The 20,746-nt window shown below is 58.6% G+C and overlaps 2 protein-coding genes across 2 annotated transcripts; one reads left to right on the top strand and one right to left on the bottom strand.

Moving 5' to 3' along the window:
• Positions 1 to 652: 652 nt before the first annotated feature.
• On the bottom strand, positions 653 to 5,086 carry PEX11B (peroxisomal biogenesis factor 11 beta). Its single transcript, XM_075074893.1, has 4 exons — positions 4,924 to 5,086; positions 4,728 to 4,843; positions 4,418 to 4,619; positions 653 to 3,526 (listed from the first exon to the last, which is right to left on the bottom strand). Exons 1-4 carry the CDS (start codon positions 4,977 to 4,979, stop codon positions 3,160 to 3,162), a joined length of 741 nt encoding a protein of 246 aa, XP_074930994.1. The 5' UTR covers positions 4,980 to 5,086; the 3' UTR covers positions 653 to 3,159.
• Positions 5,087 to 5,660: 574 nt separating this feature from the next.
• On the top strand, positions 5,661 to 20,614 carry LIX1L (limb and CNS expressed 1 like). The gene is made up of 6 exons (XM_075074890.1): positions 5,661 to 6,024; positions 12,834 to 12,997; positions 14,053 to 14,193; positions 14,917 to 15,012; positions 16,650 to 16,727; positions 16,903 to 20,614. The coding sequence occupies exons 1-6, from the start codon at positions 5,706 to 5,708 to the stop codon at positions 17,143 to 17,145; spliced, it is 1,041 nt and encodes a 346-aa protein (XP_074930991.1). The 5' UTR covers positions 5,661 to 5,705; the 3' UTR covers positions 17,146 to 20,614.
• The last annotated feature ends 132 nt before the right edge of the window (positions 20,615 to 20,746 follow it).

The following is a 20,746-nucleotide window of genomic DNA, read 5'->3' as shown; positions in this document are numbered from 1 at the left end:
CCCCCAGTCCAGTCCTCCCAGCATCCCCAGTCCTTCCCCACAGCCACCCAGTATGACACCCCCCCCCCAGCCTGGCGATGCCCTGGCACCCAAGGGGTCCCAGGGGTGGGTCCCAGCACCAGCTCGGGCCCCCCCAGCACAAAGCCGAGCACCCACAGCAGGGCCCAGGTGCCGGCCAGGAACAGGGACCCCTCTAGAGGCCCAGCCTTGAGCCCTCTCCTTAATTACCCACTAATTAAGACCCTCCTCCAATTAACGGTGACTTTTCCCCTGGTTTAAGGGTTTGTAGAAGCACAAAAATAGGTAGAAAACCGCTCCACGCTGGTGTTTCCCGGCTGTGCCGTGAGGGTCTGGGGGCCCCACCGAGCCGCACCCCAGCACCTCCTGCCCGGGGCGGCGGGACGAGGCCCGGCTAATTAACAACAATTAAACTTTGATGAGGGTTGCTGGGTCTGGCTTCGCTTTCAGAGTCTCCCTCGCCCGGGAAAGCCCGGTGGCGGCAGCCGGAGGGCGACGGGCTCTGGAAATAAAGCTGAATGAGTTGTAATTAGCTCAGTAATAACGCCGATTAGCTGGGGGTAGCAGCGCCAACCCCTCCCCGCTGCCCCGAGGCACGATCTCCGCTCTCTGCCTTGGTCCGCGGGCCAAGAAATACGTGGAGAAAGGGAATTTTTTTATTTACTAAAGATGATTCCGCTAAGTAACGGGGGTATTTTGGTATAAAACGGATTTCAGAGGCGGGTTGGAGGCTGGGGGGCCCCGGCCCCCGATGCTCCGGCAGCCTTTCGGCACCACGAAGGTGTTTCCAAAGAACAGCCGACGCTGGGGACGGACAGACGGACGGGAAGCGTCCTACAGGGATGGAGGAACCCTCTAGAGGTTCTGCCGGCGGCCGAGGGACGGCGCGGAGCTGGGTGGGGAGAGCCCCGGCGTCCGCAACAAGGATCCCGAAGGTGCTTGTGGGCCTGGAGAAATGCTGGGACGGGATTTCCGTGGCCGGTCAGTGACAGGAAACACCAAGAAACCGAGGTTTCCCCCCCAAATTGAGGGGTGGATCCAGGCACCGAGGCCACCCGACCCTGGCCGGTGCATCAACCGGCTCCGAGGATCCTGTGGGGAGCCGTGGTGGGTGCCCACGTCTGCAAAAAACCCTTAACCCCTTCCTTTTAATATGAAATCGTTGAGGGCCAAAATCACGGAGGGCCAACAACGACCCTCGCCCAGTTAGCGACCGTTTCCCCCGCGTAAGGGAACTTGTGGCTCCTGAAAAGCGGCCGAGCCGGACTCTCCCGCAGCAAAAAAACCACACCCGGAGAGGGGAAAAGCTCAAGGGAAAGATGAAACGAGCTCGTTTGCCCTCCCGGCCTCTCCCACGGAGGCGCCAGGCGGCGCGCTCGTCCCCCCGGCATCGCGAGGACACAAGAAAACCACGGCGTCGCGGCAATGGGGGCTTTAATACTCAGCAAAGGGCCGCGGGCCCGGGGTTAGCGCAGACCGAGCCCAGGCTGGGGTTTCACCCGAGCCCTTCGCCGTGAGCTGAGGGGGGCTGGGGGGCGGCTCCTGCCGCCCTCGGCGCTGGGGTCCGAGTACCTCGCCCCGCAAATTCCCCGGCCGAGGCGCTTCGCGGGCGCGGCGACCCAGTTCTTGCACCCCGCCGCCGCCTCCTTCGTTATCCAGCTCAATTAAACCCCCTCTTGCTAAAGCTCGCCGCAGCTCCAGGTAGGTTGGATCAGTTTTGGGCCGCCTGCACCCACCCTTCCCCGCGACTCGGCCTTTTCCCTACCCAAATCACCCCAGAGCCCACAAAAATGCCAAAAAAAAAGTGCCAAAGAGATCCCGGAGCCGAGCCCGGACTAAGGAGCCTTTGCCATGGCACAGACGTACCTGGAAGGGGGTGAAGCCCAAGCTGTTTGCGTACGGAGCTGCTGGAGCTCAGCAAAAACACCAGTAGGTTTTAAAAACACATGAGGTCGCTCCCTCCCCCCCTCCGTATCGCCCTCCTGGGGATGGACCGAGGAACATCCCACCCCTGGGTACAAATAATCACCAGCTCTGAGCATGTCCTTTAGTCCGTGGGTAAATAAAATGCTCTTTAGAGCCGGGTCTAACCTGCTGCCTGGCATAAACAGCGTTACCTGGCGCCACAGAAACCAAGAGAAAGGGTCAAATTCAGTGAGGCGGCAGCACCAGCTCGGGGGGAAATGCAGGTGGGAACAACCGACGCGAGGAATCGCGGCATCGAGCTGTCCCCTCCCTGATTTATCCCATTATGGCAAAAAAAATCCACCCACCAGAAGGGTCGCTGGAGGAGCGAAGCGCAGCAGGGGCTGAGCGGGGCGAGCCGGCGCCGCTCCGGGCGGAGGGAGGCAGGCGGCTGCGCAGGCCTCCGCTTCTTCACTGCGGCGGGGAAGAGCTCGGGCTGCCCAAGTCCTGATCCGCACGGGAAGGGCCGCGAGCGACCCCACGGCTCGGCATGACTCGCTGCGGTCGCTTCTTCCCCACGGGGATTGCGGGGAAATATTCTCCTACGGGGAAACGGCCTGCCCCGACCTCGCCTCGAGCAGGCGGCGGAGCAGGACTTACCCTGGGGTTCAGCTCCAGGGTGCCCAGCCGGGTACGGCTCTTCCGCCGCCAAAGTCCTTTCAACTCACCTTCCCTCTGCCTGCACTCGGATTTCTTAAAAGGAAGATAATGTGTCAAAACAGGCGTCGGATGCACCCGGCCAGCACTCGGCTCACCCCCACCCCACGGTTTAAACCCCCCCCAGGCTGGGGGAAGCACCCAAATATTCCCGTTGGCTGGCTCCGGGATAAGAGACCCCCCCGAAAGAGGGAGGGGAAATGTTAAACCCCCTAAAACGGCCCGACAGGCCCTACAGTCGATGAGGAGAAGAACCAAGTTTAGGTCCGTTGCGTATCGCCCTCCTCGCCGGCGCCGCGGCGGCTGGTGCGGGTCCCTGCAGGCTCTGGCGCCTTTGCCGGCTCCCCCCGCCTTCCTCCCCCCTCCACGGCCCGTTCATTGAAGCAGCCGGGCGTGACGTGAAGGTGCAGCCACGCCTGACGGGACCGAGACGGCCAGCTTTAGTCGTGTCCCAGCCCCCAGGGTCCCCAAATATCTGCCTACGCTGGCTGCGAGGCCGCAGGCGGGCTCTGGGATCAATTAAGGCTTCAGTTTGAGCCAGGGATGAAGGATGGTGAGGATGGAGAGGATGGAGGAGGTGAGGCCGCACAGCCCCACAAAGCCCGGGTTGGTTTTGTACAGCCCCAGCTTGTCCAGGGGGATAAAAAGGTCGCAGGCGTTTTTCACCACGTCCAGCAGCAGAGGAGGGTTGTTCCGTAGGACGTGGATCAGGAGCCGGAGCTGGATCTGCAGCCTCAGCCCCAGCTGCTGGAGCCCATTGTCAGCCCGGAGCTGGCGCCCGCTCTCGCCGCCTTTCGCTCGCCTCCCGCCCGCCTCGCGCTCCATCAGGATCCGGATCTCGTAGGCGTCCCGGCTCAGGCTCACAACAAGGGCGAAGAGGTAATACCTGAAACGCAGGGGAGAGGAATGGGGGGAGGAGAGCAGAGATGCTTTGCAACGCTGGGGGCCTCTGGCCACCAAAATAAGAGGCCTGTGGGAAGGGAGAGTCCATGCTCTACTGATGGCTGAGGGGCTGAGCCGCGCCAAGCGCTCGCTGCCTCCTCCGGTGCCACTCTCTGCTGTCAGTGTGGCACAAGGAGGGGAAAAAGCCCCGCATGCAGTGCTCGGCGGGAGCTCGGGCCTCTTCACCAGCCACCATGGGATGGCAGAACCGGGGAGAACCCCCAGGATGGCAGAATCAGACTGGTTTGGGTCAGAAGGGACCTTTGGAGGTCTCTAGTCCAACCCCCTGCAGTGAGCAGGGACATCTTCAACTCAGTCAGGCTGCTCAGAGCCCCGTCCAGCCTGACCTTGGGTGTTTCCAGGGATGGGGCATCGATCTCCTCTCTGGGCAGCCTGGGCCAGCGCTTCACCACCCTCAGTATACAAAATTTCTTCCTTATATCCAGTCTAAATCTCCTCTCCTTTAGTTTAAAACCATCACCCCTTGTCCTGCCACAACAGGCCTTGCTAAAAAGGTCACCGCCACACTTCCTGCAGTCCCCCTTCAAGCACTGGAAGGCCACAATAAGGTCTCCCCACAGCCTTCCCTTCTCCAGCTGAACAACCCCAGCTCTCCCAGCCCGGCCTCACAGCACAGGGGCTCCAGCCCTCGGAGCATCTCTGTGCCCTCCTCTGGCCCCGCTCCAGCAGCTCCACGTCCTCCTCCCGCCGAGGGCCCCGGAGCTGGGCGCAGCGCCCCAGGGGGGTCTCACCAGAGCGGAGCAGAGGGGCGATGGCGAGGCGGGGGGCAGAAGCGAGGGAAGAAGCCCACTCCCCACCCAGGGAAGCCCCTCACCTGAAGGATCTCTGGCTCCACTTCTCCTGGTCCACGGCGGGGACAAGCCCCGCTTTCCCCGCCCAGAGGACGTTGTCGCAGGCGAAGTACATGGCCCTGTTGAGGTGGCCGAGGGTGACGCAGAACCGCAGCACCATGTCCGACAGGTGGATGCCTCGCTTCGCCGCCTCCAGCGCCTCGGCCGAGCTGCCCAGCCGCAGCACTGCAGGACGGACAGACAGACGGACAGTCACGGGGAGGGGAGGGGAGGGGAGGGGAGGGGGGGTGGTGGGGACCCCCCGCCCTCCCCCACCGGCGCGGCCCCACTCACGCTTGCGGCCCAGGCTGAGGTGAGCCTCCAGCTGCCTGAGGCTGGCCAAGGCCCCGCCGCTCGCCCCGCTCCTCCGCAGCGCGTCCCCCGCCAGGGCGCAGCCGTACTGCGCGGCCCTGCAAGACACGGCGCGGCGTGAGGGACCGTCCGGGACCGCCGGGCCCCGGGGAGGGGGGGCCGGGGCCTCCGCCCGCACCTGAAGAGCCGCTCCTTGGCCTGGCTCTGGGCGCTGAAGCGCACCCAGGTCTCCATGGCTGGGCCGAGCCAGGCGGCGGCGGCGGCTTCGCTCCCCGGTGCGGGACCCCGTAACGCCGAGAAACCGCTTCCGGCAGCGCGACGGAAGCCGCCGGGGGTCAAACCGGAGTGGCGCTGCGGTAGCGCCACCGAGCGGACCGGCGGGAGCCCCTTCCTGCTCTGCACGGCTTGTTCCTATTGGCTGGATGCGCAGGGCCCCGCCCTCTGCCATCAAAACAGATGCCGCGAATGGGCAATTACAACGGTCTCCGCCCCTAAATCTGTATCTGAGCCCTTGACTGGCTAATTTTTCTATATCCCGCCCCTACTCCTAACCAATAAGAACGTGATTACAATCCCTTTGATTCGTTCCTTCCTCTGTCATTACAATGAGCCCTAGACATCTATTCCCTAATTCCCGCCCCCTCGCCATGTCCCTCACTTGTGACTGGGGTAAGGAGAGCGCGATCCGCCCCCTCTCTACGCCCTACAAGCGAGGCCTGATTGGCCGCTCCCCGGCTCGTCCCCGCCCACCTTCCCGCTCATCCGCCCTGCCATTGGCGCGCTGCCGCTCTCCCCGCCTCCCCCTCTCCGCCCCGCCCCGCGGTCTCCTCCGTGCCGCCGTTGGCCAGCTCCCACTGCCGTCCCGCCCCCTCCCTGAGGCGATCCCCACGCCCATTGGGCCCCCGGGCGGTGAGTGACAGCGGCGGGGCGGCGGGGCTCTCCCGGAGCGGGCGGCGGGCGATGGAGTCGGTGCGGGCGCAGCGGCTGCAGCCCGGCGTGGGGACGCTCCGCTCCCTCCGCCCCGGCGTCACCGGCGCCCCCGCCGCCGCCTCGGCCCCGCCGCCGCCCGCCGCCCCGCCGCCCGCCGCCGCGCCGCCGCCCGGGCTGGGGCTGGGGCTGGGGCTGCCGCCGCCGCCGCCGCCGCTGGGGCTGCAGGGACCCGCCGCCCCGCCGCCGCCCCCGCCGCCGCCCCCCGGTGCCGGGCCGCCCGCCGTGCTGCGGGAGGCGGTGGAGGCGGTGGTGAGGAGCTTCGCCAAGCACACGCAGGGCTACGGCCGCGGTGAGCCGGGGGCTCCGGGGGGAGCGGGCTGGGGCGAGGCACCCGGGGGGACACCCTCTGCCCTTCCCGCCCCCTCCCAGCTCGAGCCGCTTTTTCCCTTAATCTTACCCCCAATCGCCCCCCCCGGGACTGGGAACCCCCTCCCCGCCCCCCCCTTCCCGGGACCGGGATCGTCCCCCTCCCCCCCCGGACTGGGATCATCCCCCTGCCGGGACCGGGATCATCGCGCCCCCCCCCCGCCCCGGGACTGGGATCGTTCCCTGCTCTCCAGGACTGGGATCATCCCCCCCCCACCCCCCCCCGAAATGGGATCATCCCCCTGCCAGGACTGGGATCATCCCCCCCACCCTTCCCGGGGCTGGGGTTGTTCCCTGCTTCCCAGGACTGGGATCCGACCCCCCCTTCCAGGGGCTGGGATCATCCTCCCCCCCCAGGACTGGGATCATCCTCCACCCCCGGACTGGGATCATCCTCCCCCCCCAGACTGGGATCACACACCCCCCAGGACTGGGATCATCCCCCCCCCAGACTGGGATCATCCCCCCCCGGACTGGGATCACACACCCCCAGGACTGGGATCATCCCCCCTGCCCCCCAGACTGGGATCATCCCCCCCCCAGACTGGGATCATCCTCCCCCCCTAGACTGGGATCATCCCCCCCCCAGACTGGGATCATCCTCCCCCCCCAGACTGGGATCACACACCCCCCAGGACTGGGATCATCCCCCTGGCAGCCTGTGCCCCCGGGGCTGGGGCTCTTCCTCACCCACCCCTTGTCCCCTCCCTCACTGCAGGGTCCGGGATCTTCTCGGGGTGTTCCAGCCCCCTCTTTCCCTCCCAGCCTTGCATCTGGGGCTCTCCCGCCCCAGCCCTCCTCCCCTGGGATTCACTCTCCCTGGGATTCCCGTGCTAACCCCTTTTCCTTGGTCCCTGCAACCCTTCTGTCTTCTCCAGCGTAAGCTTTAAGGCACGGACCTCTCCTCCTTGCCCGAATGTGCACCGCAGCCTTGCTGGGCGAGGCCCCGCATCCCTTTTCTCCCCGCCACTGAGTTTTGGGCACCCTTTTCCCTGCAGGTCTATGAATTCGAGAAAAGAAGAGAGTCGGGAGCCTCTTCCCATGGCTGCGTGCGGGTGATCCCCGTCCCAGCGGCGTTCAGCTGGTGCTTTGCCCACGCCCTGGGCTCGGAGGGTGACCAAGGAGGCATCCCTGACTTGTCGTTAGGTTAAACGTCGGTAATAAGCGTTTTTGTGCCGTTTGTGGAGGCTTTTCCGGCGTCTGCCGCTGTCTCACCCCTCGTGCCTGGGATGTGCCAGCCCTGCAGGGTGAGCTCGTGTGACGTGGGTGACGTTCAAGGCGAGCGTGGGGAGGACAGGAGGGTCCCTGCTCTGTTCCGATCGCTCTGGGGCTGCTCGTGCCAAAAATGAGAAAGCGAGTAAAGGAAAAGCGAGTAAAATAAAACCGCTGAGCCCGTGGTTTCTCTGGGCCTGCCTTTTCCCCAAGGAGCCGTGTGGTTTCAGGGGTCAGGCTTGAGAAACCTTCACGGGTCTCCTCTTCTTAGAAAGCTCTGCGGCCTCTGAACCGCAGACTTTTGGTTTTAGGGGAACAACCGTTTCCCGGTACCTCATCGGACCTGGCTTTTCTGCTGTTGTAAATTAGGGAAGGGAGGCGAGGTGTGGGTAGGCAAGTCCCTAGGTGTTGGCGAAGGCAGGCGTCGACGATTCCCTAGCTTGTGGTTTAAAGCTGAGGAGGTTTCCTGCGTGTGCTGTGCCTGGAACGGTTAAACGTGCGATAAAGTGAGAGAAAGTGGAGCTGGTTTTTTTAGATCTTTATTATGTTTTTAAGAAGGAGGATCCTTCTTGTGCCATAGGGATTTAGTGCTCTGCACGTGATGCCTTTACTTCCATCTGATGTCAGGACAAAAAAAAAAAAAGCTCGTTTCTTTCAACGAAGGCAGTGGCGAGGAAAGCTCCGCCGGGCGACCCTTGGCCCTTCCCGGGATCCCCCGCTGTCCTGTGCTCTGCGCGGCCGCACCTTGTCGATGAAAAACCCCGTGGCTAGGAGGAGAAATGGGCTCCGCTGGTGCTGGAAGAGGCTGTTGGGGAGGTGTTAAGTACTGCCGCCGCGCTCCAAGTATTGCACCGGAGGCGCCCGGTGGTGCGAGAGCCCCCGGAGGAGGCTCCAATCTGGGTTTCCGCTCCTTTTTGTTTAAAAAAAGGGGTGTGGGGGGGAACCACAAGTAGAGAAGCAAGAAAAAAGGTTAAAGCGCATATTTTACTGGCCCCGTGATGGAAAGAATCTTCCACCCCACCCGAAAGGAGACGTTTTGCAACTATTTTGAGTTCCCGGCTTCTTCCGGTTACGGCAGAGGCGGTCGTAGGCTTCCAAGTGGTGAGCGCTTGGCAGTCGGCGCCACCGGCGCGCGGAGGGACCGCCGCTCGTCTGGCTGCGGCGGAGCTCGACGCCATGTGGAATCACTTACCCTCCTGTATTTAACATGCGAGTCAGACGTGCTGTCGTATACGCAGCGCCGGGATACGGGGTTACGCTCCAGAGCAATAAACAGATACGACTGATGGTCGGAGCAGGCTCTGCTTTGCGTCTCCCGGCTTCCCTTCGTCTTCCCTTGGAGTGGCAAATCCAAAGGATAAGCCTCTGACAGGAGCCGCCCCGCGTGGGTTAAGCCCCGCTTTGTAAAGCTGCGGGTCTCCCCTACGCAGGTGGGTGGCAAAGATTTTTCTAGAAGATGAGCGTTTCCAGGTCCTGCCCTCAGAAATGCAAATGAACGGATCAAAAAAGGTATCGACCGACGGTGATAGTAGGAGTTCGGTGTTGTGAGCTGCTGGAGAGATTTGTTCTACGTACAGGCACTTAAAATAGCTTTCTTAACACGTACGGTTTCCCATTAAACACGACCTCATGGGCGGTGCAAAGCATACGTCACTTCTTCAGCGTCTTTACCTGCGTTCAGACCATCCAGCCGTTGTTCTCTCCCCTGCCCGACGCCGCGCTGTGTGCCGTGCTCCGCACGGGGTGAAAATCAGGGTGCAGAAGGCGCTCTCGAGAGCCGCCCTCTCGCGAACGTGAGGCGTAACGGGATTTAGGATGCTTTCTGTCCGTGCAAGCAAACTTCACGCCTCCCGCTCCTTTCCCCCACGTCGCTTTTTTGTGGTTTCATGGCAGGAGGGGGCGTTGAATGAGCTGGGCTGAAAATCGTCGCTCCGGAGGAAACTCCGACGAAGGCTTCCCTTTGGATGCAGCGCGCCGCGGTGCTCGGCCAACGTTTGTCCGCCGAACACGACGCGCGCAGCTGGAGCAAGAGGGCAGATGGGCAGATCTCTTTCATAGCGACGGCGTTTGCTTTCCAGCCCTATAAAAGCGCATTGTCCTGCAGCATTTGTAGCATTTAAATTAGATATTTTACCCTCTTCTCTCCTAAAACCGCCCTGCCTGCGGCAGCTGGAAGCATTGAATCCAGTCTGGGGAGAAAACCTCTTTTGGATGCTTCTCAGCTGCCTGACCTAGTGCTCCAGTCGCTAACGAAGCACCCAGCCGGTGTCTGGCACAGAGGAACCCTTGTCTTGGGCTGGAAACACAAATCCCTGCCCGTTGCCTGTTGCACGGCGTTTCCTCGATGACCTGCTCTTAACGCCAGCTTCTCGGAACTTCGCTAATTAAACCAAACTAGAATTTATGTGAATTCTCAGAGTAATTCCCTGTGTCGTGAGAATTTGCGTTGCCTGACGTAGCTCAGCTTTCGTGCAGTTTCTTGTGTGGCCGCCGCTGCGAAGCCTCAGTTGCCCCGTGCCAAATGGTCCCTGAAGCCGTTACTGAATCGGGCATTGTCTCCCCAAATCCCTCGGGGATTATGTGCGTGGCTTACGCTGCCCCTGGGAAGGGAATCTGCCTGGGTGGGTGGGAATTCTGTCTGGGTGTTGGTGCGCTGGAGAGCTGGCAGGGAACCCTGTATTGTTTGTACGGCTTTTTGCTAGTCTTCAGTGGAAAATTGCCCCCGTCTTGCATGTTTCGTAAAGAAAGAAAACCCCAAATTAAACTTGAAAATAATCCGAAGCAACTGCTTTGTGAGCAAATGCCCTGAAAAGCCCGTGCTTGAAAGAGGAGGGAGATGCTTAGCGAGGAACTACTGTGCTAGCCACTCCTTGCCTGGCTTCGGAAGCAATAAAGCAAAGTAAAAGGCTCAAGCTCGCCGTCCTGTTCCCCGGGGGTCTGTGCTGGGTCCAGTCCTGTTTAATATATTCATCAGTGACCCGGACGATGGGGCAGAGCGTGCCCTCAGCAAGTTCGCCGACGATCCCGAGCTGGGAGGAGCGGCGGATACACCTGCGAGAGCTGGGCGGGCTGGAGAGCTGGGCCCGGGGGAGCCTCAGGGAATTCAGCAAGAGCAAGCGCAAGGTCCTGCCCTGGGGAGGAACAACCCCCCGCACCAGCACAGGCTGGGGGGGACCTGCTGGAGAGCGGCTCTGCTGAGAGGGTCCTGGGGGTGCTGGGGGGCAGCGAGGTGACCCTGAGCCAGCACCGGGCCCTTGGGGCCAAGGGGGCCAGCGGTGTCCTGGGGGGCATGGAAAGGAGTGTGGCCAGCAGGGCGAGGGGGGTTCTCCTCCCCCTCTGCTCTGCCCCAGTGAGGCCACATCTGGGGGGCTGCGTCCAGGTCTGGCCCCCCCAGTTCAAGAAGGGCGGGGAGCTGCTGGGGAGAGGCCAGCGGAGAGCTACGGAGGTGATCAGGGGCTGGAGCATCTCCCTTGTGAGGAAAGGCTGAGAGACCTGGGTTTGTTCAGCCTGGAGAAGAGAAGGCTGAGGGGGGATCTCATCAGTGCTTATAAATACCTGAAGGGCGGGTGTCAGGGGGATGGGGCCGGGCTCTTCTCAGTGGTGCCCAACGCCAGGCCAAGGGGCCACGGGCACAAGCTGGAACACGGGAAGTTCCCCCTGAACATGAGGACAAACCCCTTCCCTGTGCGGGTGCCAGAGCAGGGGCACAGGCTGCCCAGAGAGGCTGTGGGGTCCCTTCCCTGGAGACATTCACACCCCGCCTGGACGCGGCCCTGTGCCCCTGCTCTGGGGGTGCCTGCTCACGCAGGGGGTGGGACAGGGTGAGCTCCAGAGGGCCCTGCCAGCCCCACCACGCTGGGAGTCTGGGATTCTGGGCTCCTGCGAGCCGCCTGGCTGCAGAGCCAGAAGGGTACAGTGCTGCGTGGGCAACCGAAAAGCCACGCGGTGCTGGCTCGTGATGGGCTCGGCATCTCGCCCCTCGCGTGGCCTCGAATTTGCCTCCCTCACCCTGGGGGAGCCGGAGAACAGTGGCCTCATCTCACTCGTTGCTCTTCCTCGGCGCTTGCCGTGTCGTGCGCAGCTCCTCACAGGAGAGCTTGCCTGGGGGTTTGCGGGTATTTTTCCTCATTTCACTTAAAAAAAGAACTCTGGGGGAGCGTCCTTTTAACAGCTCTTGCCTTAGTGAGCATTAGTCTTTCGCAGATCGCCTTGCTTCGGAGTGGTTGCTGAGATTACAAAGGTTCAGAGAAGGAGTGCTGAGGAAGAGCCGAGGGCTGGCTTTTCCTGCAGCTACCTGTCAAACCCTTCAGCGCAGAAAGAAGCTTAGAGCAAATTCGATGGGACTCGGAGCGTTACACACTATGAGGGTCATTTTCCTCGCCCAAACCTTGCCCAAGGAAAGGGTGGGTAATCAAAGGAAGTCCCTGCGGTGCTGGGGATTCAAAAATGAGGAGAGAGACCGGGCAGCTGGCTCGTTGTTACAGCAAACACCTCTGGTCCTTGCATTGTGTTAAAATAAGAATTTCATCTCGAGGATTTGGGCTACGAGGTGATTGCCGCGAGGGCTGTGCGGGGGGCTGGCTGTGCGCGGCGTGGGCTGGCTGCTGGCTCGTTACAGCGGGGTAAGTCTAGGAAATCTGGTGCTCTGGAAGAGGTGCCTGCTTAAAAATTGCTTCTCCTGAAAAGCCTGTTATTCCCAAAGTCAATGAGGGCTAACGTTTTAGCTCTGGTTTCCTAACCGGGACGGAAAAACCACTTACCGTAACAAAGCCAGCCCTGGTCTCGGCATGTGATTCACCGTTTGGTTGTAGCCCCTCCCGTGCCGAACGGCGTGAAGGAGATTCTCCCCCTCTGTGCTGTTACAGGCGGTCGGATGCTCCCGCCCAGCTTACAGGGAGTTCTGCCAGAAGGCCTCGGCCGGGCAGCTTTATGCCTCAGGTGGCTCTTGTGTCCCCGTCGCGTTGTTTCGAGCTAGGTACGTGCTGTTTGGCACAAAGGCAGGTGCTTTCTGCAGGTCGGACGGTGCACGCGCAGGTCAGCTGCTTTATTTTTATCTTAAATGTAAGCATGTCAATATTGAGGACCGGCTGAGGCAGGTGAGCAAAGCTGCTGAGCCTGTTGACAGCGGAAGGAAGGGAAAACGCCTCCCTGCCCTGCTGCTCTGCAGCCTTTTCCGAGTCCTCTTCTGGAAGCTTTGCCCTCCGTTTGTTGGAACGAGAAGAGCTTTTCCGCAGGGAGCTTTGTTTTATCGCTCGGTGCTTCTCCTTACGTTCCTCTCGCTGGGAGAGGCGTGTTTGTGTTGACATCGCGCGCCTACGGCTTCCCTTAAAGCCGACGGGTTTTAATACGAGGCATAACTGAGCTCCCCAGCCGAGCCCTGCCTGCGCGGGTGGGAATACGCCGACGTTGATGCCGCTCCGTTTCTGGATGCGGCCGCTCCTGCTGCTGGTACCTGAGGAAACCAGCGTCCCGGGCTCTTGTTCTCCGTGTCTGAAGTTGATTCTATTTCTGTTCCCTCAGTGAACGTCGTGGAGGCCCTTCAGGAGTTCTGGCAGATGAAGCAGTCACGCGGAGCCGATCTGAAGAACGGAGCTCTCGTGGTGTACGAGATGGTCCCTTCCAACAGCCCCCCTTACGTCTGCTACGTCACCCTGCCGGGAGGGAGCTGCTTTGGCAGTTTCCAGGTACGATGGCTTGGCTGGAGGCTGGCCCTGCACCGCGGCTCGCCCTCCAGAGGCGTCTAACTTGGGCGCCCCACCAGAATTAGCGCTCAAATACCTTCCTGCGCTGGGCGCAGCCTTAACGGTTCTCCCGCTGATTTGAAGCGTGAGAATGACATGGGTCCGACTGAACCCTCTTCAATTTCAAGCTGGCTCTTAATGTTCCCGATTGCCTGTAAAACCCTCCCCGACTTCAATCTGGGAAGGTTTGGCTGTAAATTTTACTTTGCTGTGTGTGCCTTATTCTCATGTGTGACCGCCTTGGGCCTTAGCACTACTGAGGTAAGATCTGTGGTATCAGAGAAAACAGGTAGATTGGCTGCTTTTCGTACTTGGCTCTCCTTCCCAGGGTCAAGCAGAGGGATGGATCTACGGGATGCGGCTCGGGCAAACTGGTGGGGTAATATTTCCTTGCAGGGGCTCTGGATTTGCCCGGAGCCTCTTCTCAAGATACCAAAAGACTCTAGAAATCAAATCAGAACGTTGGATCGATAGTTTCTCTCCTCTTTTCTGTTCAAAAGGAAAACATCCAACCCAAATACCTCACCCGAAAGGGTAAGGTCCAAAAATCACAACGGGCCCCGACTGCATTTCAGATTCCTTTGCTGCAGCGGCTTCAGGCAGTTACTCTCTAGTCTCGGCTTGAAGAACGTGTCCAAAAGAAACAGCTCGAGCAGCTGCGGGGTCTGCCCGTCCCGAAGCGCCGTCCTTGTGCTTACGGGCCGTTGGGTTACGTTTTGGTTGTCAGCTCACCGGTTTTGTCAACGGTCTCGTTGGTGGCGTTTCCCGATGCGGGTACCATGTGCTGAGTTCAGCTGCCTGCCTAATTTCTTGTGTTTAGCGTGGTTGGGATAGCTGTGGTTTAAAACTAGCTCCTAATGATTTCAGGATGTCTGAGAGCACAGCTTTCCAAAACTACACAACACTGCCACCTAATTCCCGTTCTGCCTGTCGGGGGGGAGAAGGGAACTCGGTCACCTCGCCGTCTTTCTGTCCTGATGGCGTTTGTCTCTCCCCAGTTCTGTCCGACCAAGGCCGAAGCCCGAAGGAGTGCTGCGAAGATTGCGCTGATGAACTCGGTGTTTAACGAGCATCCCTCCCGGAGGATCACGGATGAGTTCATTGAGAAGAGTGTTTCGGAGGCCCTGGCATCTTTCAACGTAAGGCTTTTCCGTGCCCGGTGGCTGCCGTTGAGGGGGACGGGTTAATGGGGAAAAACCTCAAATCACGGGAAGGGTTTTCTTTTACATCTGGAGCTCTTTATGGCAGGTTTTTTTCTGAGTATTAAATCTTTAACGATAGCTCTAATTCTTCCCCTCCTGCTCTGCCCTGCCCCCAGCCTCCCGCTCTTCTCTGGTTTGATTATGCCACCCTCGGATCAGGATAATACGACCGAGATGTTGATTCACGTGGCCCTCTGCGAGCGGGCTGTCACACCGACTAGCTTGCTTTAAACCAAACGTTTTCCATAAACTTTTGGTTTCCAGGGGTGGGAGCTTTGCATTCTTCTTTTACTGCTCTAATTATACCTTACCCTGGAGGGAATTCTTGCCGTGCAGTCACAAGGCAGTACCCAGAGTATTGTAAGAACCTTGAAAATGGTCATAACGGGCTGCAGACAGGATCCCGTTTCAAGTGGCAGTGTCAAAAGCCGAGCGGGCTTTGTTACTCCATGAGAGCTGTGGTGAACGATGCAAGTATTCGGGGCTGAATGAGATGGGTAAGCGCGGCTGCCAGCGCAGGGCTGTCCTCCTTAATCCGACCGGAATTACTGAAAAACAGGAGCTCCCTGAAGTGGAGATGATGTAGCAGAAGTGGCGGGTACCAGGCGAGCCCTGCTCGGTCAAGAATCGCAGCTCTTGTGCGTGAAATGTCTCTTGCAGGGCAACCGAGAGGAGGCTGATAATCCCAACACCGGGATCGGTGCTTTCCGCTTCATGCTGGAGTCCAACAAGGGAAAGTCAATGCTGGAATTCCAGGTACCGTCCGTAAATCGGCGACGCGGTTCGTGGGGTGGTGGGGTTGATCTTCTGGCTACGCCTGCAGCGCTTCACGTTCAGCTTAAAAGCGGGGCCTTCCTGTTAGGACTCAGCTCGGGAGTTGTGGCGCTTTCGGGTCCTCGGATCCAGCCGTTTCAGTGACGTAGCGTTTAGGTAAGCGGTGCGGGAGGTTCCGGACGATACCTCCGGGCACCGTAACTCACGGCACGAAGCGAGCCGTTTCACGTGTGCTTTTTACCCTCTCCCTGTAAAATGGGAGAGATCTCGCTGCCCTGAGGAAAGCCGGTCAAGTTCTGTCATCCAAAGGCATTTTGATTGTGGAATTAGGAGCCTTTACTGTCGTTACATGCCCTCAAACCACGAGCAGTCCTCATGCCCTACCGAAATAGGCTCAGTCTGTCCCTCCGTTACGACAAAACATCTGTGAAACGAGAACTCCAAACATGCTGAGGGAAACTGCTAGAACACTTATCAGTCTGGGTAATGGAGCGGAAGGAGTCTGTGCAGAGCAGGTGACCGAGAACCGAGATTCTCCTGGGCTTTATTCCAGCCTTTCTGAGCAGACCGCTCCTACGAGCGGAGCGGAGCAGAGCAGAGCAGAGCAGCCAGGTACACGAGGCCGTTCAGAGCACGCCGAGTTCGGCGGGTGGCTGGGCAGCCTTTGAGCACGCTCCTCCCCGGCAAGCAGGACGGCTGTCCCCGCACGTACAGGCACGTTCTTACGACAGTGCTTTGAGACTCGTGAACCCTTTTAATTTAAACTCGGGCTTCAGAAGTAACTCGAAATGATTCCTGCGCAGCCGAGCTGACTGTAAGTGCACTAACTGGAACTGGATTTCTGGAAGAGGAGGAATTAGGCCGTGACTCTGCTCCAGCCAGCTTGGATGCGTCTCAAAGTAGGCGCCTTAAGTCTGTCGTGCCGCTGTATTTGGGGTTCTTTGCTGTAGGCGAACTTTTCCCGAAGCTGACTTCTTGCCTGGCTCGTTGCCCTTGAATGGAAACGCTCGGGAGGCGGAAGACAGAAGTGTTTATATTAATGGGCCTGTTTTCAGAGCGGGACTCTCTTGTGTACATTCCCCGGGCTGTGTTTGTGTTTGGGGAGCCTAACAAGTTTACGAAGCAGAATTTGTGTGGCCTTGAGAGAGAAATGTTTGCTTGGAAAACATTGGGTTGTCACCTGCTCTGGCGGGTGGTTTAGCTCAGAGGGCGCGAGATCTTGCTCGCAGAACCCTCAAATCCCCGGGGCGGAGTGAAGCACCCACGTCTTTGTCTCCTCTGTAATCTCTAATCCGCTCTGGCTCTTGTGTCTGGCGGGGGGAGCCGGGCTTTGCCCTTGCGTCCCGGCTCCTAGGACGGCGGCGGTGCCTTCCACCTCCCCCGCTTCTGTGGTTTTCCTTGTCTTTTTGATAAATTGTGTCTCATAACACTGGAAATCTTTTGTATCTGGGCTCCGGAGTTGCAAACCTACTCCGTGATCCTTGCAAAGGACCGGGCGCGATGTTGCAAAGTCCTTCTCGGCTTCTTGTTCCCGTAGCTAGAAACTAGCTCGACTGCTCGTAGCGCTGAGCCCCGGTGCCCGCGTTTGCTCGCCGCCTGACCGCCTCTTGCCGTTGCAGGAGCTGATGACCGTCTTCCAGCTGTTGCATTGGAACGGCAGCCTCAAAGCCATGCGAGAGAGGCAGTGCTCGCGGCAGGTGAGTCCGGCCTCCGGCTGTCCCGAGCGCTTGTACTCTGGGTGCGTCAGGGTCGCAACAACCCCCTCCTTAAGCTCCCTTAGCCGGTGGGGAAGCCGGGCGCCGTGCAGCGACGGGCGTCCCGCGTCGTGGCTTGTCCTCCCTAAGCTCCCCCGCGTGTCTCCGTTACCACCAGGAGGTCCTGGCTCACTACTCCCACCGCGCTCTGGACGACGACATACGGAACCAGATGGCCATGGACTGGGTGAACAGGGAGCAGAACAGCCCGGGGGCCCTTTCCAGAGAGCTGGCTTCGACGGAGAGGGAGCTGGACGAAGCCCGCCTGGCTGGGAAGGAGCTGCGTTTCCATAAGGAGAAGAAAGACATCCTGATGCTGGCGGCTGGCCAGCTGGGGAGCATGCACTCCTCCAACTGCTAGACTCTGGCGTGCGAGTCGTTCTGCTCCCCCCAAGCCTGCTAACACCTCCACGCTGGCGGGATCCGTCCCGCGTCACGTAAAGCATGCAATGCCTCTTCCAGAGCCGTGGCCCGTTTGCACATTTTAAAGATTTTTTTCTTTTTTTTTTTTAAAAAAAGGCAAAACTCCTGTACAGATTTTTAAACCTTCTCATGCTCGCTTCTAGCCCTACTCCTCGCCTCCTAGCCGCTAGAGAATTCCTCCTGTCACTTCTTTTTTTTTTAAAAAAAAAACAGCATTAAAAATGCAGCCTTCCAGTATTAACGCCGAAGCCCCCGCCGCGCGTTGGCACTATATAGTCGGCAGTGCTCCGGGAAATGTAGCACTCCTTCCAGAAAGCTTCTGCCCTTCGGAGCTGATGCATGCCGTGCAGACCTGCTTTTGTTTTTCCTTCTGCTTCTATAGTAGAGGGGGGTCCTACCAAAGCTCCCTCTTGATAAGCACACCTATTAAAAAAGCCAACAAAAGAGAACAACCAGCGCTCTCTGTAGCCCTACGATGCGAGCTGCCTGGGGGAGTACACCCAAGCATGTAAAAGGGATTTAAAACTGGGATTTTGGTTTGGCCAGACTTAAAGCCGGGGGATCAGCCTACAGAACTCCGGTTCCAGGCTCAGGCAGGATTCGCAGTTACCCCTCCGGTCGTATCAGTTCCTGCTCCAGCTTTTTGTGCCGTAGGACGTTGTTCGTTCTCTAAATAATGCACCTAATTACAAACCACAAAGCCCTGCGGTGCTTAAGGGGTTGGATTTGGCAGTTTAATTAGTCGGCCACCAGACAGAGGCTCCCGCTCCGCTCCTTCCCGGTCCTCGGTGGGCTCTTGCGGTGTTTGGCCCGGTCTGGCAGGGCGGAGGTGCTGAAGCCCCACACCAGGCACCAGCAGCCGGTTTATTTTGCTGGGAACGGGAGCCTCGGAGCTGTTTGCCTCCCCCAGCCAAGCCGGGGACGTGCGGATTGTTTGAAAATCTCGCAAGACATGAGAGGTGGACACGCTGTTCTCTCCGGAGCAGCTTCCAAACCAAATGTCAGACTTGGCCTTTTCAAGGAAGGTTTAAAAAAGCCTTTCCAGAGTTTCACAACTCACTAGCAATAATATGGAAAGTGCTCGGCTCTCCCTGACGAGCCTTGTGAACACAAGTCTTTGTTAACCAGACCTGCCTAAGTCTTTGTTAACCAGACCTGTCTTTAAGTCTTTCTTAACCAGACCTGTCTTTAAGTCTCTGTTAACCAGACCTGCCTAAGTCTTTGTTAACCAGACCTGTCTTTAAGTCTTTGTTAACCACACCTGTCTTTAAGTTTTTGTTAACCAGACCTGTGTTTAAGTCTCTGTTAACCAGACCTGTCTTTAAATCTTTGTTAACCAGACCTGTCTTTAAGTCTCAGTTAACCAGACCTGCCTAAGTCTCTGTTAACCAGACCTGTCTTTAAGTCTTTCTTAACCAGACCTGTCTTTAAGTCTTTGTTAACCAGACTTGTCTTTAAGTGTCAGTTAACCAGACCTGCCTAAGTCTCTGTTAACCAGACCTGTCTTTAAATCTTTGTTAACCAGACCTGTCTTTAAGTCTCTGTTAACCAGTCCTGCCTAAGTCTTTGTTAACCAGACTTGTCTTTAAGTCTCTGTTAACCAGACCTGTCTTTAATTCTTTGTTAACCAGACCTGTCTTTAAGTCTCTGTTAACCAGACCTGCCTAAGTCTTTGTTAACCAGACCTGTGTTTGAGTCTCTGTTAACCAGACCTGTGTTTGAGTCTCTTAACCAGACCTGTGTTTGAGTCTCTGTTAACCAGACCTGTGTTTGAGTCTCTTAACCAGACCTGTGTTTGAGTCTCTGTTAACCAGACCTGTGTTTGAGTCTCTGTTAACCAGACCTGTGTTTAATCCTTCGAGCCAGAGCACAGATCCAGCCCCAGCAGCGAGAGCTCAGACTAGGGTTTGGCCTCAGCTCCGCTTTGCGTCTGCCCGCCAGGTGAAGGGGTCTGACCCTTCGCTCTGCCTGCCTGACGCCGCCTGCTCCCTCCCCAGCCAGCCCCGCAAGAAACAGCTTCGGGGGCAATTCTTAGGATTTCCGGGCTGAGTAGTTCTTCAGGTCAGGAGATGAGGCCGAGCTTACCGTGCCTCGGTGAGAGCTCGGCTCGGGAGGCAGGGAGCGGCTGGGAGCGCCCGCCTCGGAGCCTCTTCCTCGTAATCCTGGCGATGGAACAACAGAAGAACCTCCGTGCATTGTTTAAATTAATCGCTCCCCGTTCGCTCCCTGTCGGCACTAAATCCGTACGACCTTGAGGGCTAAAAACCTGCCCTTTCTGACGGGAAAGTGTTCCTTCAGCTCCCGCTCAGCCGAGAAGGTACCGACTTGTCCGCGCTAATCCCTGTATCCCTCCCTGCTGTCACAGTCCGTACCACAGAGGACCCAGCAGTGTCTCGGTGGGAATATGAATTGAAGGCAGACTTCACAGCTTCTTTCTTCGACGCGGCTTTGAGCTTCTTCCGGCTCTTTTCCCCCAGGAAAAGCCTTCGGGACTCGGCTGTTTCCACATTCGGCCGCCCCTCGCGCCCTCTCCCTTCTCTGCCGCAGCAGGTTTGACCGGGGAGGGGGGCGGGCGGGTATTCGAGCAATAGTCTTTGTTTTGAGATGGAGATTAACAAAATCGCATTATCTGTAGGTATTCTAGTTTTGTATTCTCGTCCTAACAAGCCTATTTTGGGTTGTTTTATATATTTTTTTATACGCAGCCTCTTTACACAACAGTATTAACGTTTAACGCCTGTATAAATGGGACCGTAAATGGGGTGGAGGTGGGGTTTGTCTCACAGGCTGGCGATATCTAGACCTTGTATTTGGATTTAATCACTTGCTCTAGAAATAGCGCGGGCTCCGACGTCTCCCGACCGGCGCCTCCGCACAGCGTTCCCTCGCGTCAAACGGCGATTTATCCGAGGGCCTGATCCCGCAAATAAGAGAACTCCCGCGAAGCCTGGCAGTGCCGCCGGTGCCGGATTTCCGTGCCCTGCCCGCCGCGCTCTGCGGCGCGTACGAGCCTCTCGCGCCTCGGGGTTTCCGTGCTTTCAGCAAAACCCTCCGCGACTTTCCCGTCCTGCAGCGCCGGGACCTACGCGAGCCGTTTCGGACACCAGCGGCCCCTCTGAAACGAATCGGGGAGGGTTGTGGTGTTCCCATTTGTCCCAGAAGAAGGGAAAAGGAAAACCCGATATTCCGTGACTCGTGCGTTCGGCAATTCGGGCACCGGGTTTGAGTCTCCGGATACGCTTGGAAGGTGATAAAATGAATGAATCCAGGTTTTCTCGGCATCCAAAATGGGTTGTTCTCCTTGTTCGGGCTACATACTTAAATGCAAAGCTGACAGGATAAATCGCCGTGCGTCGTTGTGGTTCGTATGTATGATTTTATACAATAAAACTCTAGATTTTGGGGTAGCTGTGGCAGCTTCTCTCTTCTTCTGGGGCAGAAGGGGTAGATCGTGCCCCCAACCTGTCCTTTCAATCGTCCCTGCGTACGGGCTCGGACCCCGGGAGCAGCCGGGCTGGTGTCGCCACCCCGGGGGTTAC

The sequence above is a fragment of the Phalacrocorax aristotelis genome, chromosome 25, assembly GCF_949628215.1.
Source record: "Phalacrocorax aristotelis chromosome 25, bGulAri2.1, whole genome shotgun sequence".
In the NCBI taxonomy this organism is placed as follows: Eukaryota; Metazoa; Chordata; class Aves; order Suliformes; family Phalacrocoracidae; genus Phalacrocorax; species Phalacrocorax aristotelis.
The sequence above is the reverse complement of the archived record's forward strand: the minus strand, read 5'-3'. Positions and strand labels throughout refer to the sequence as shown.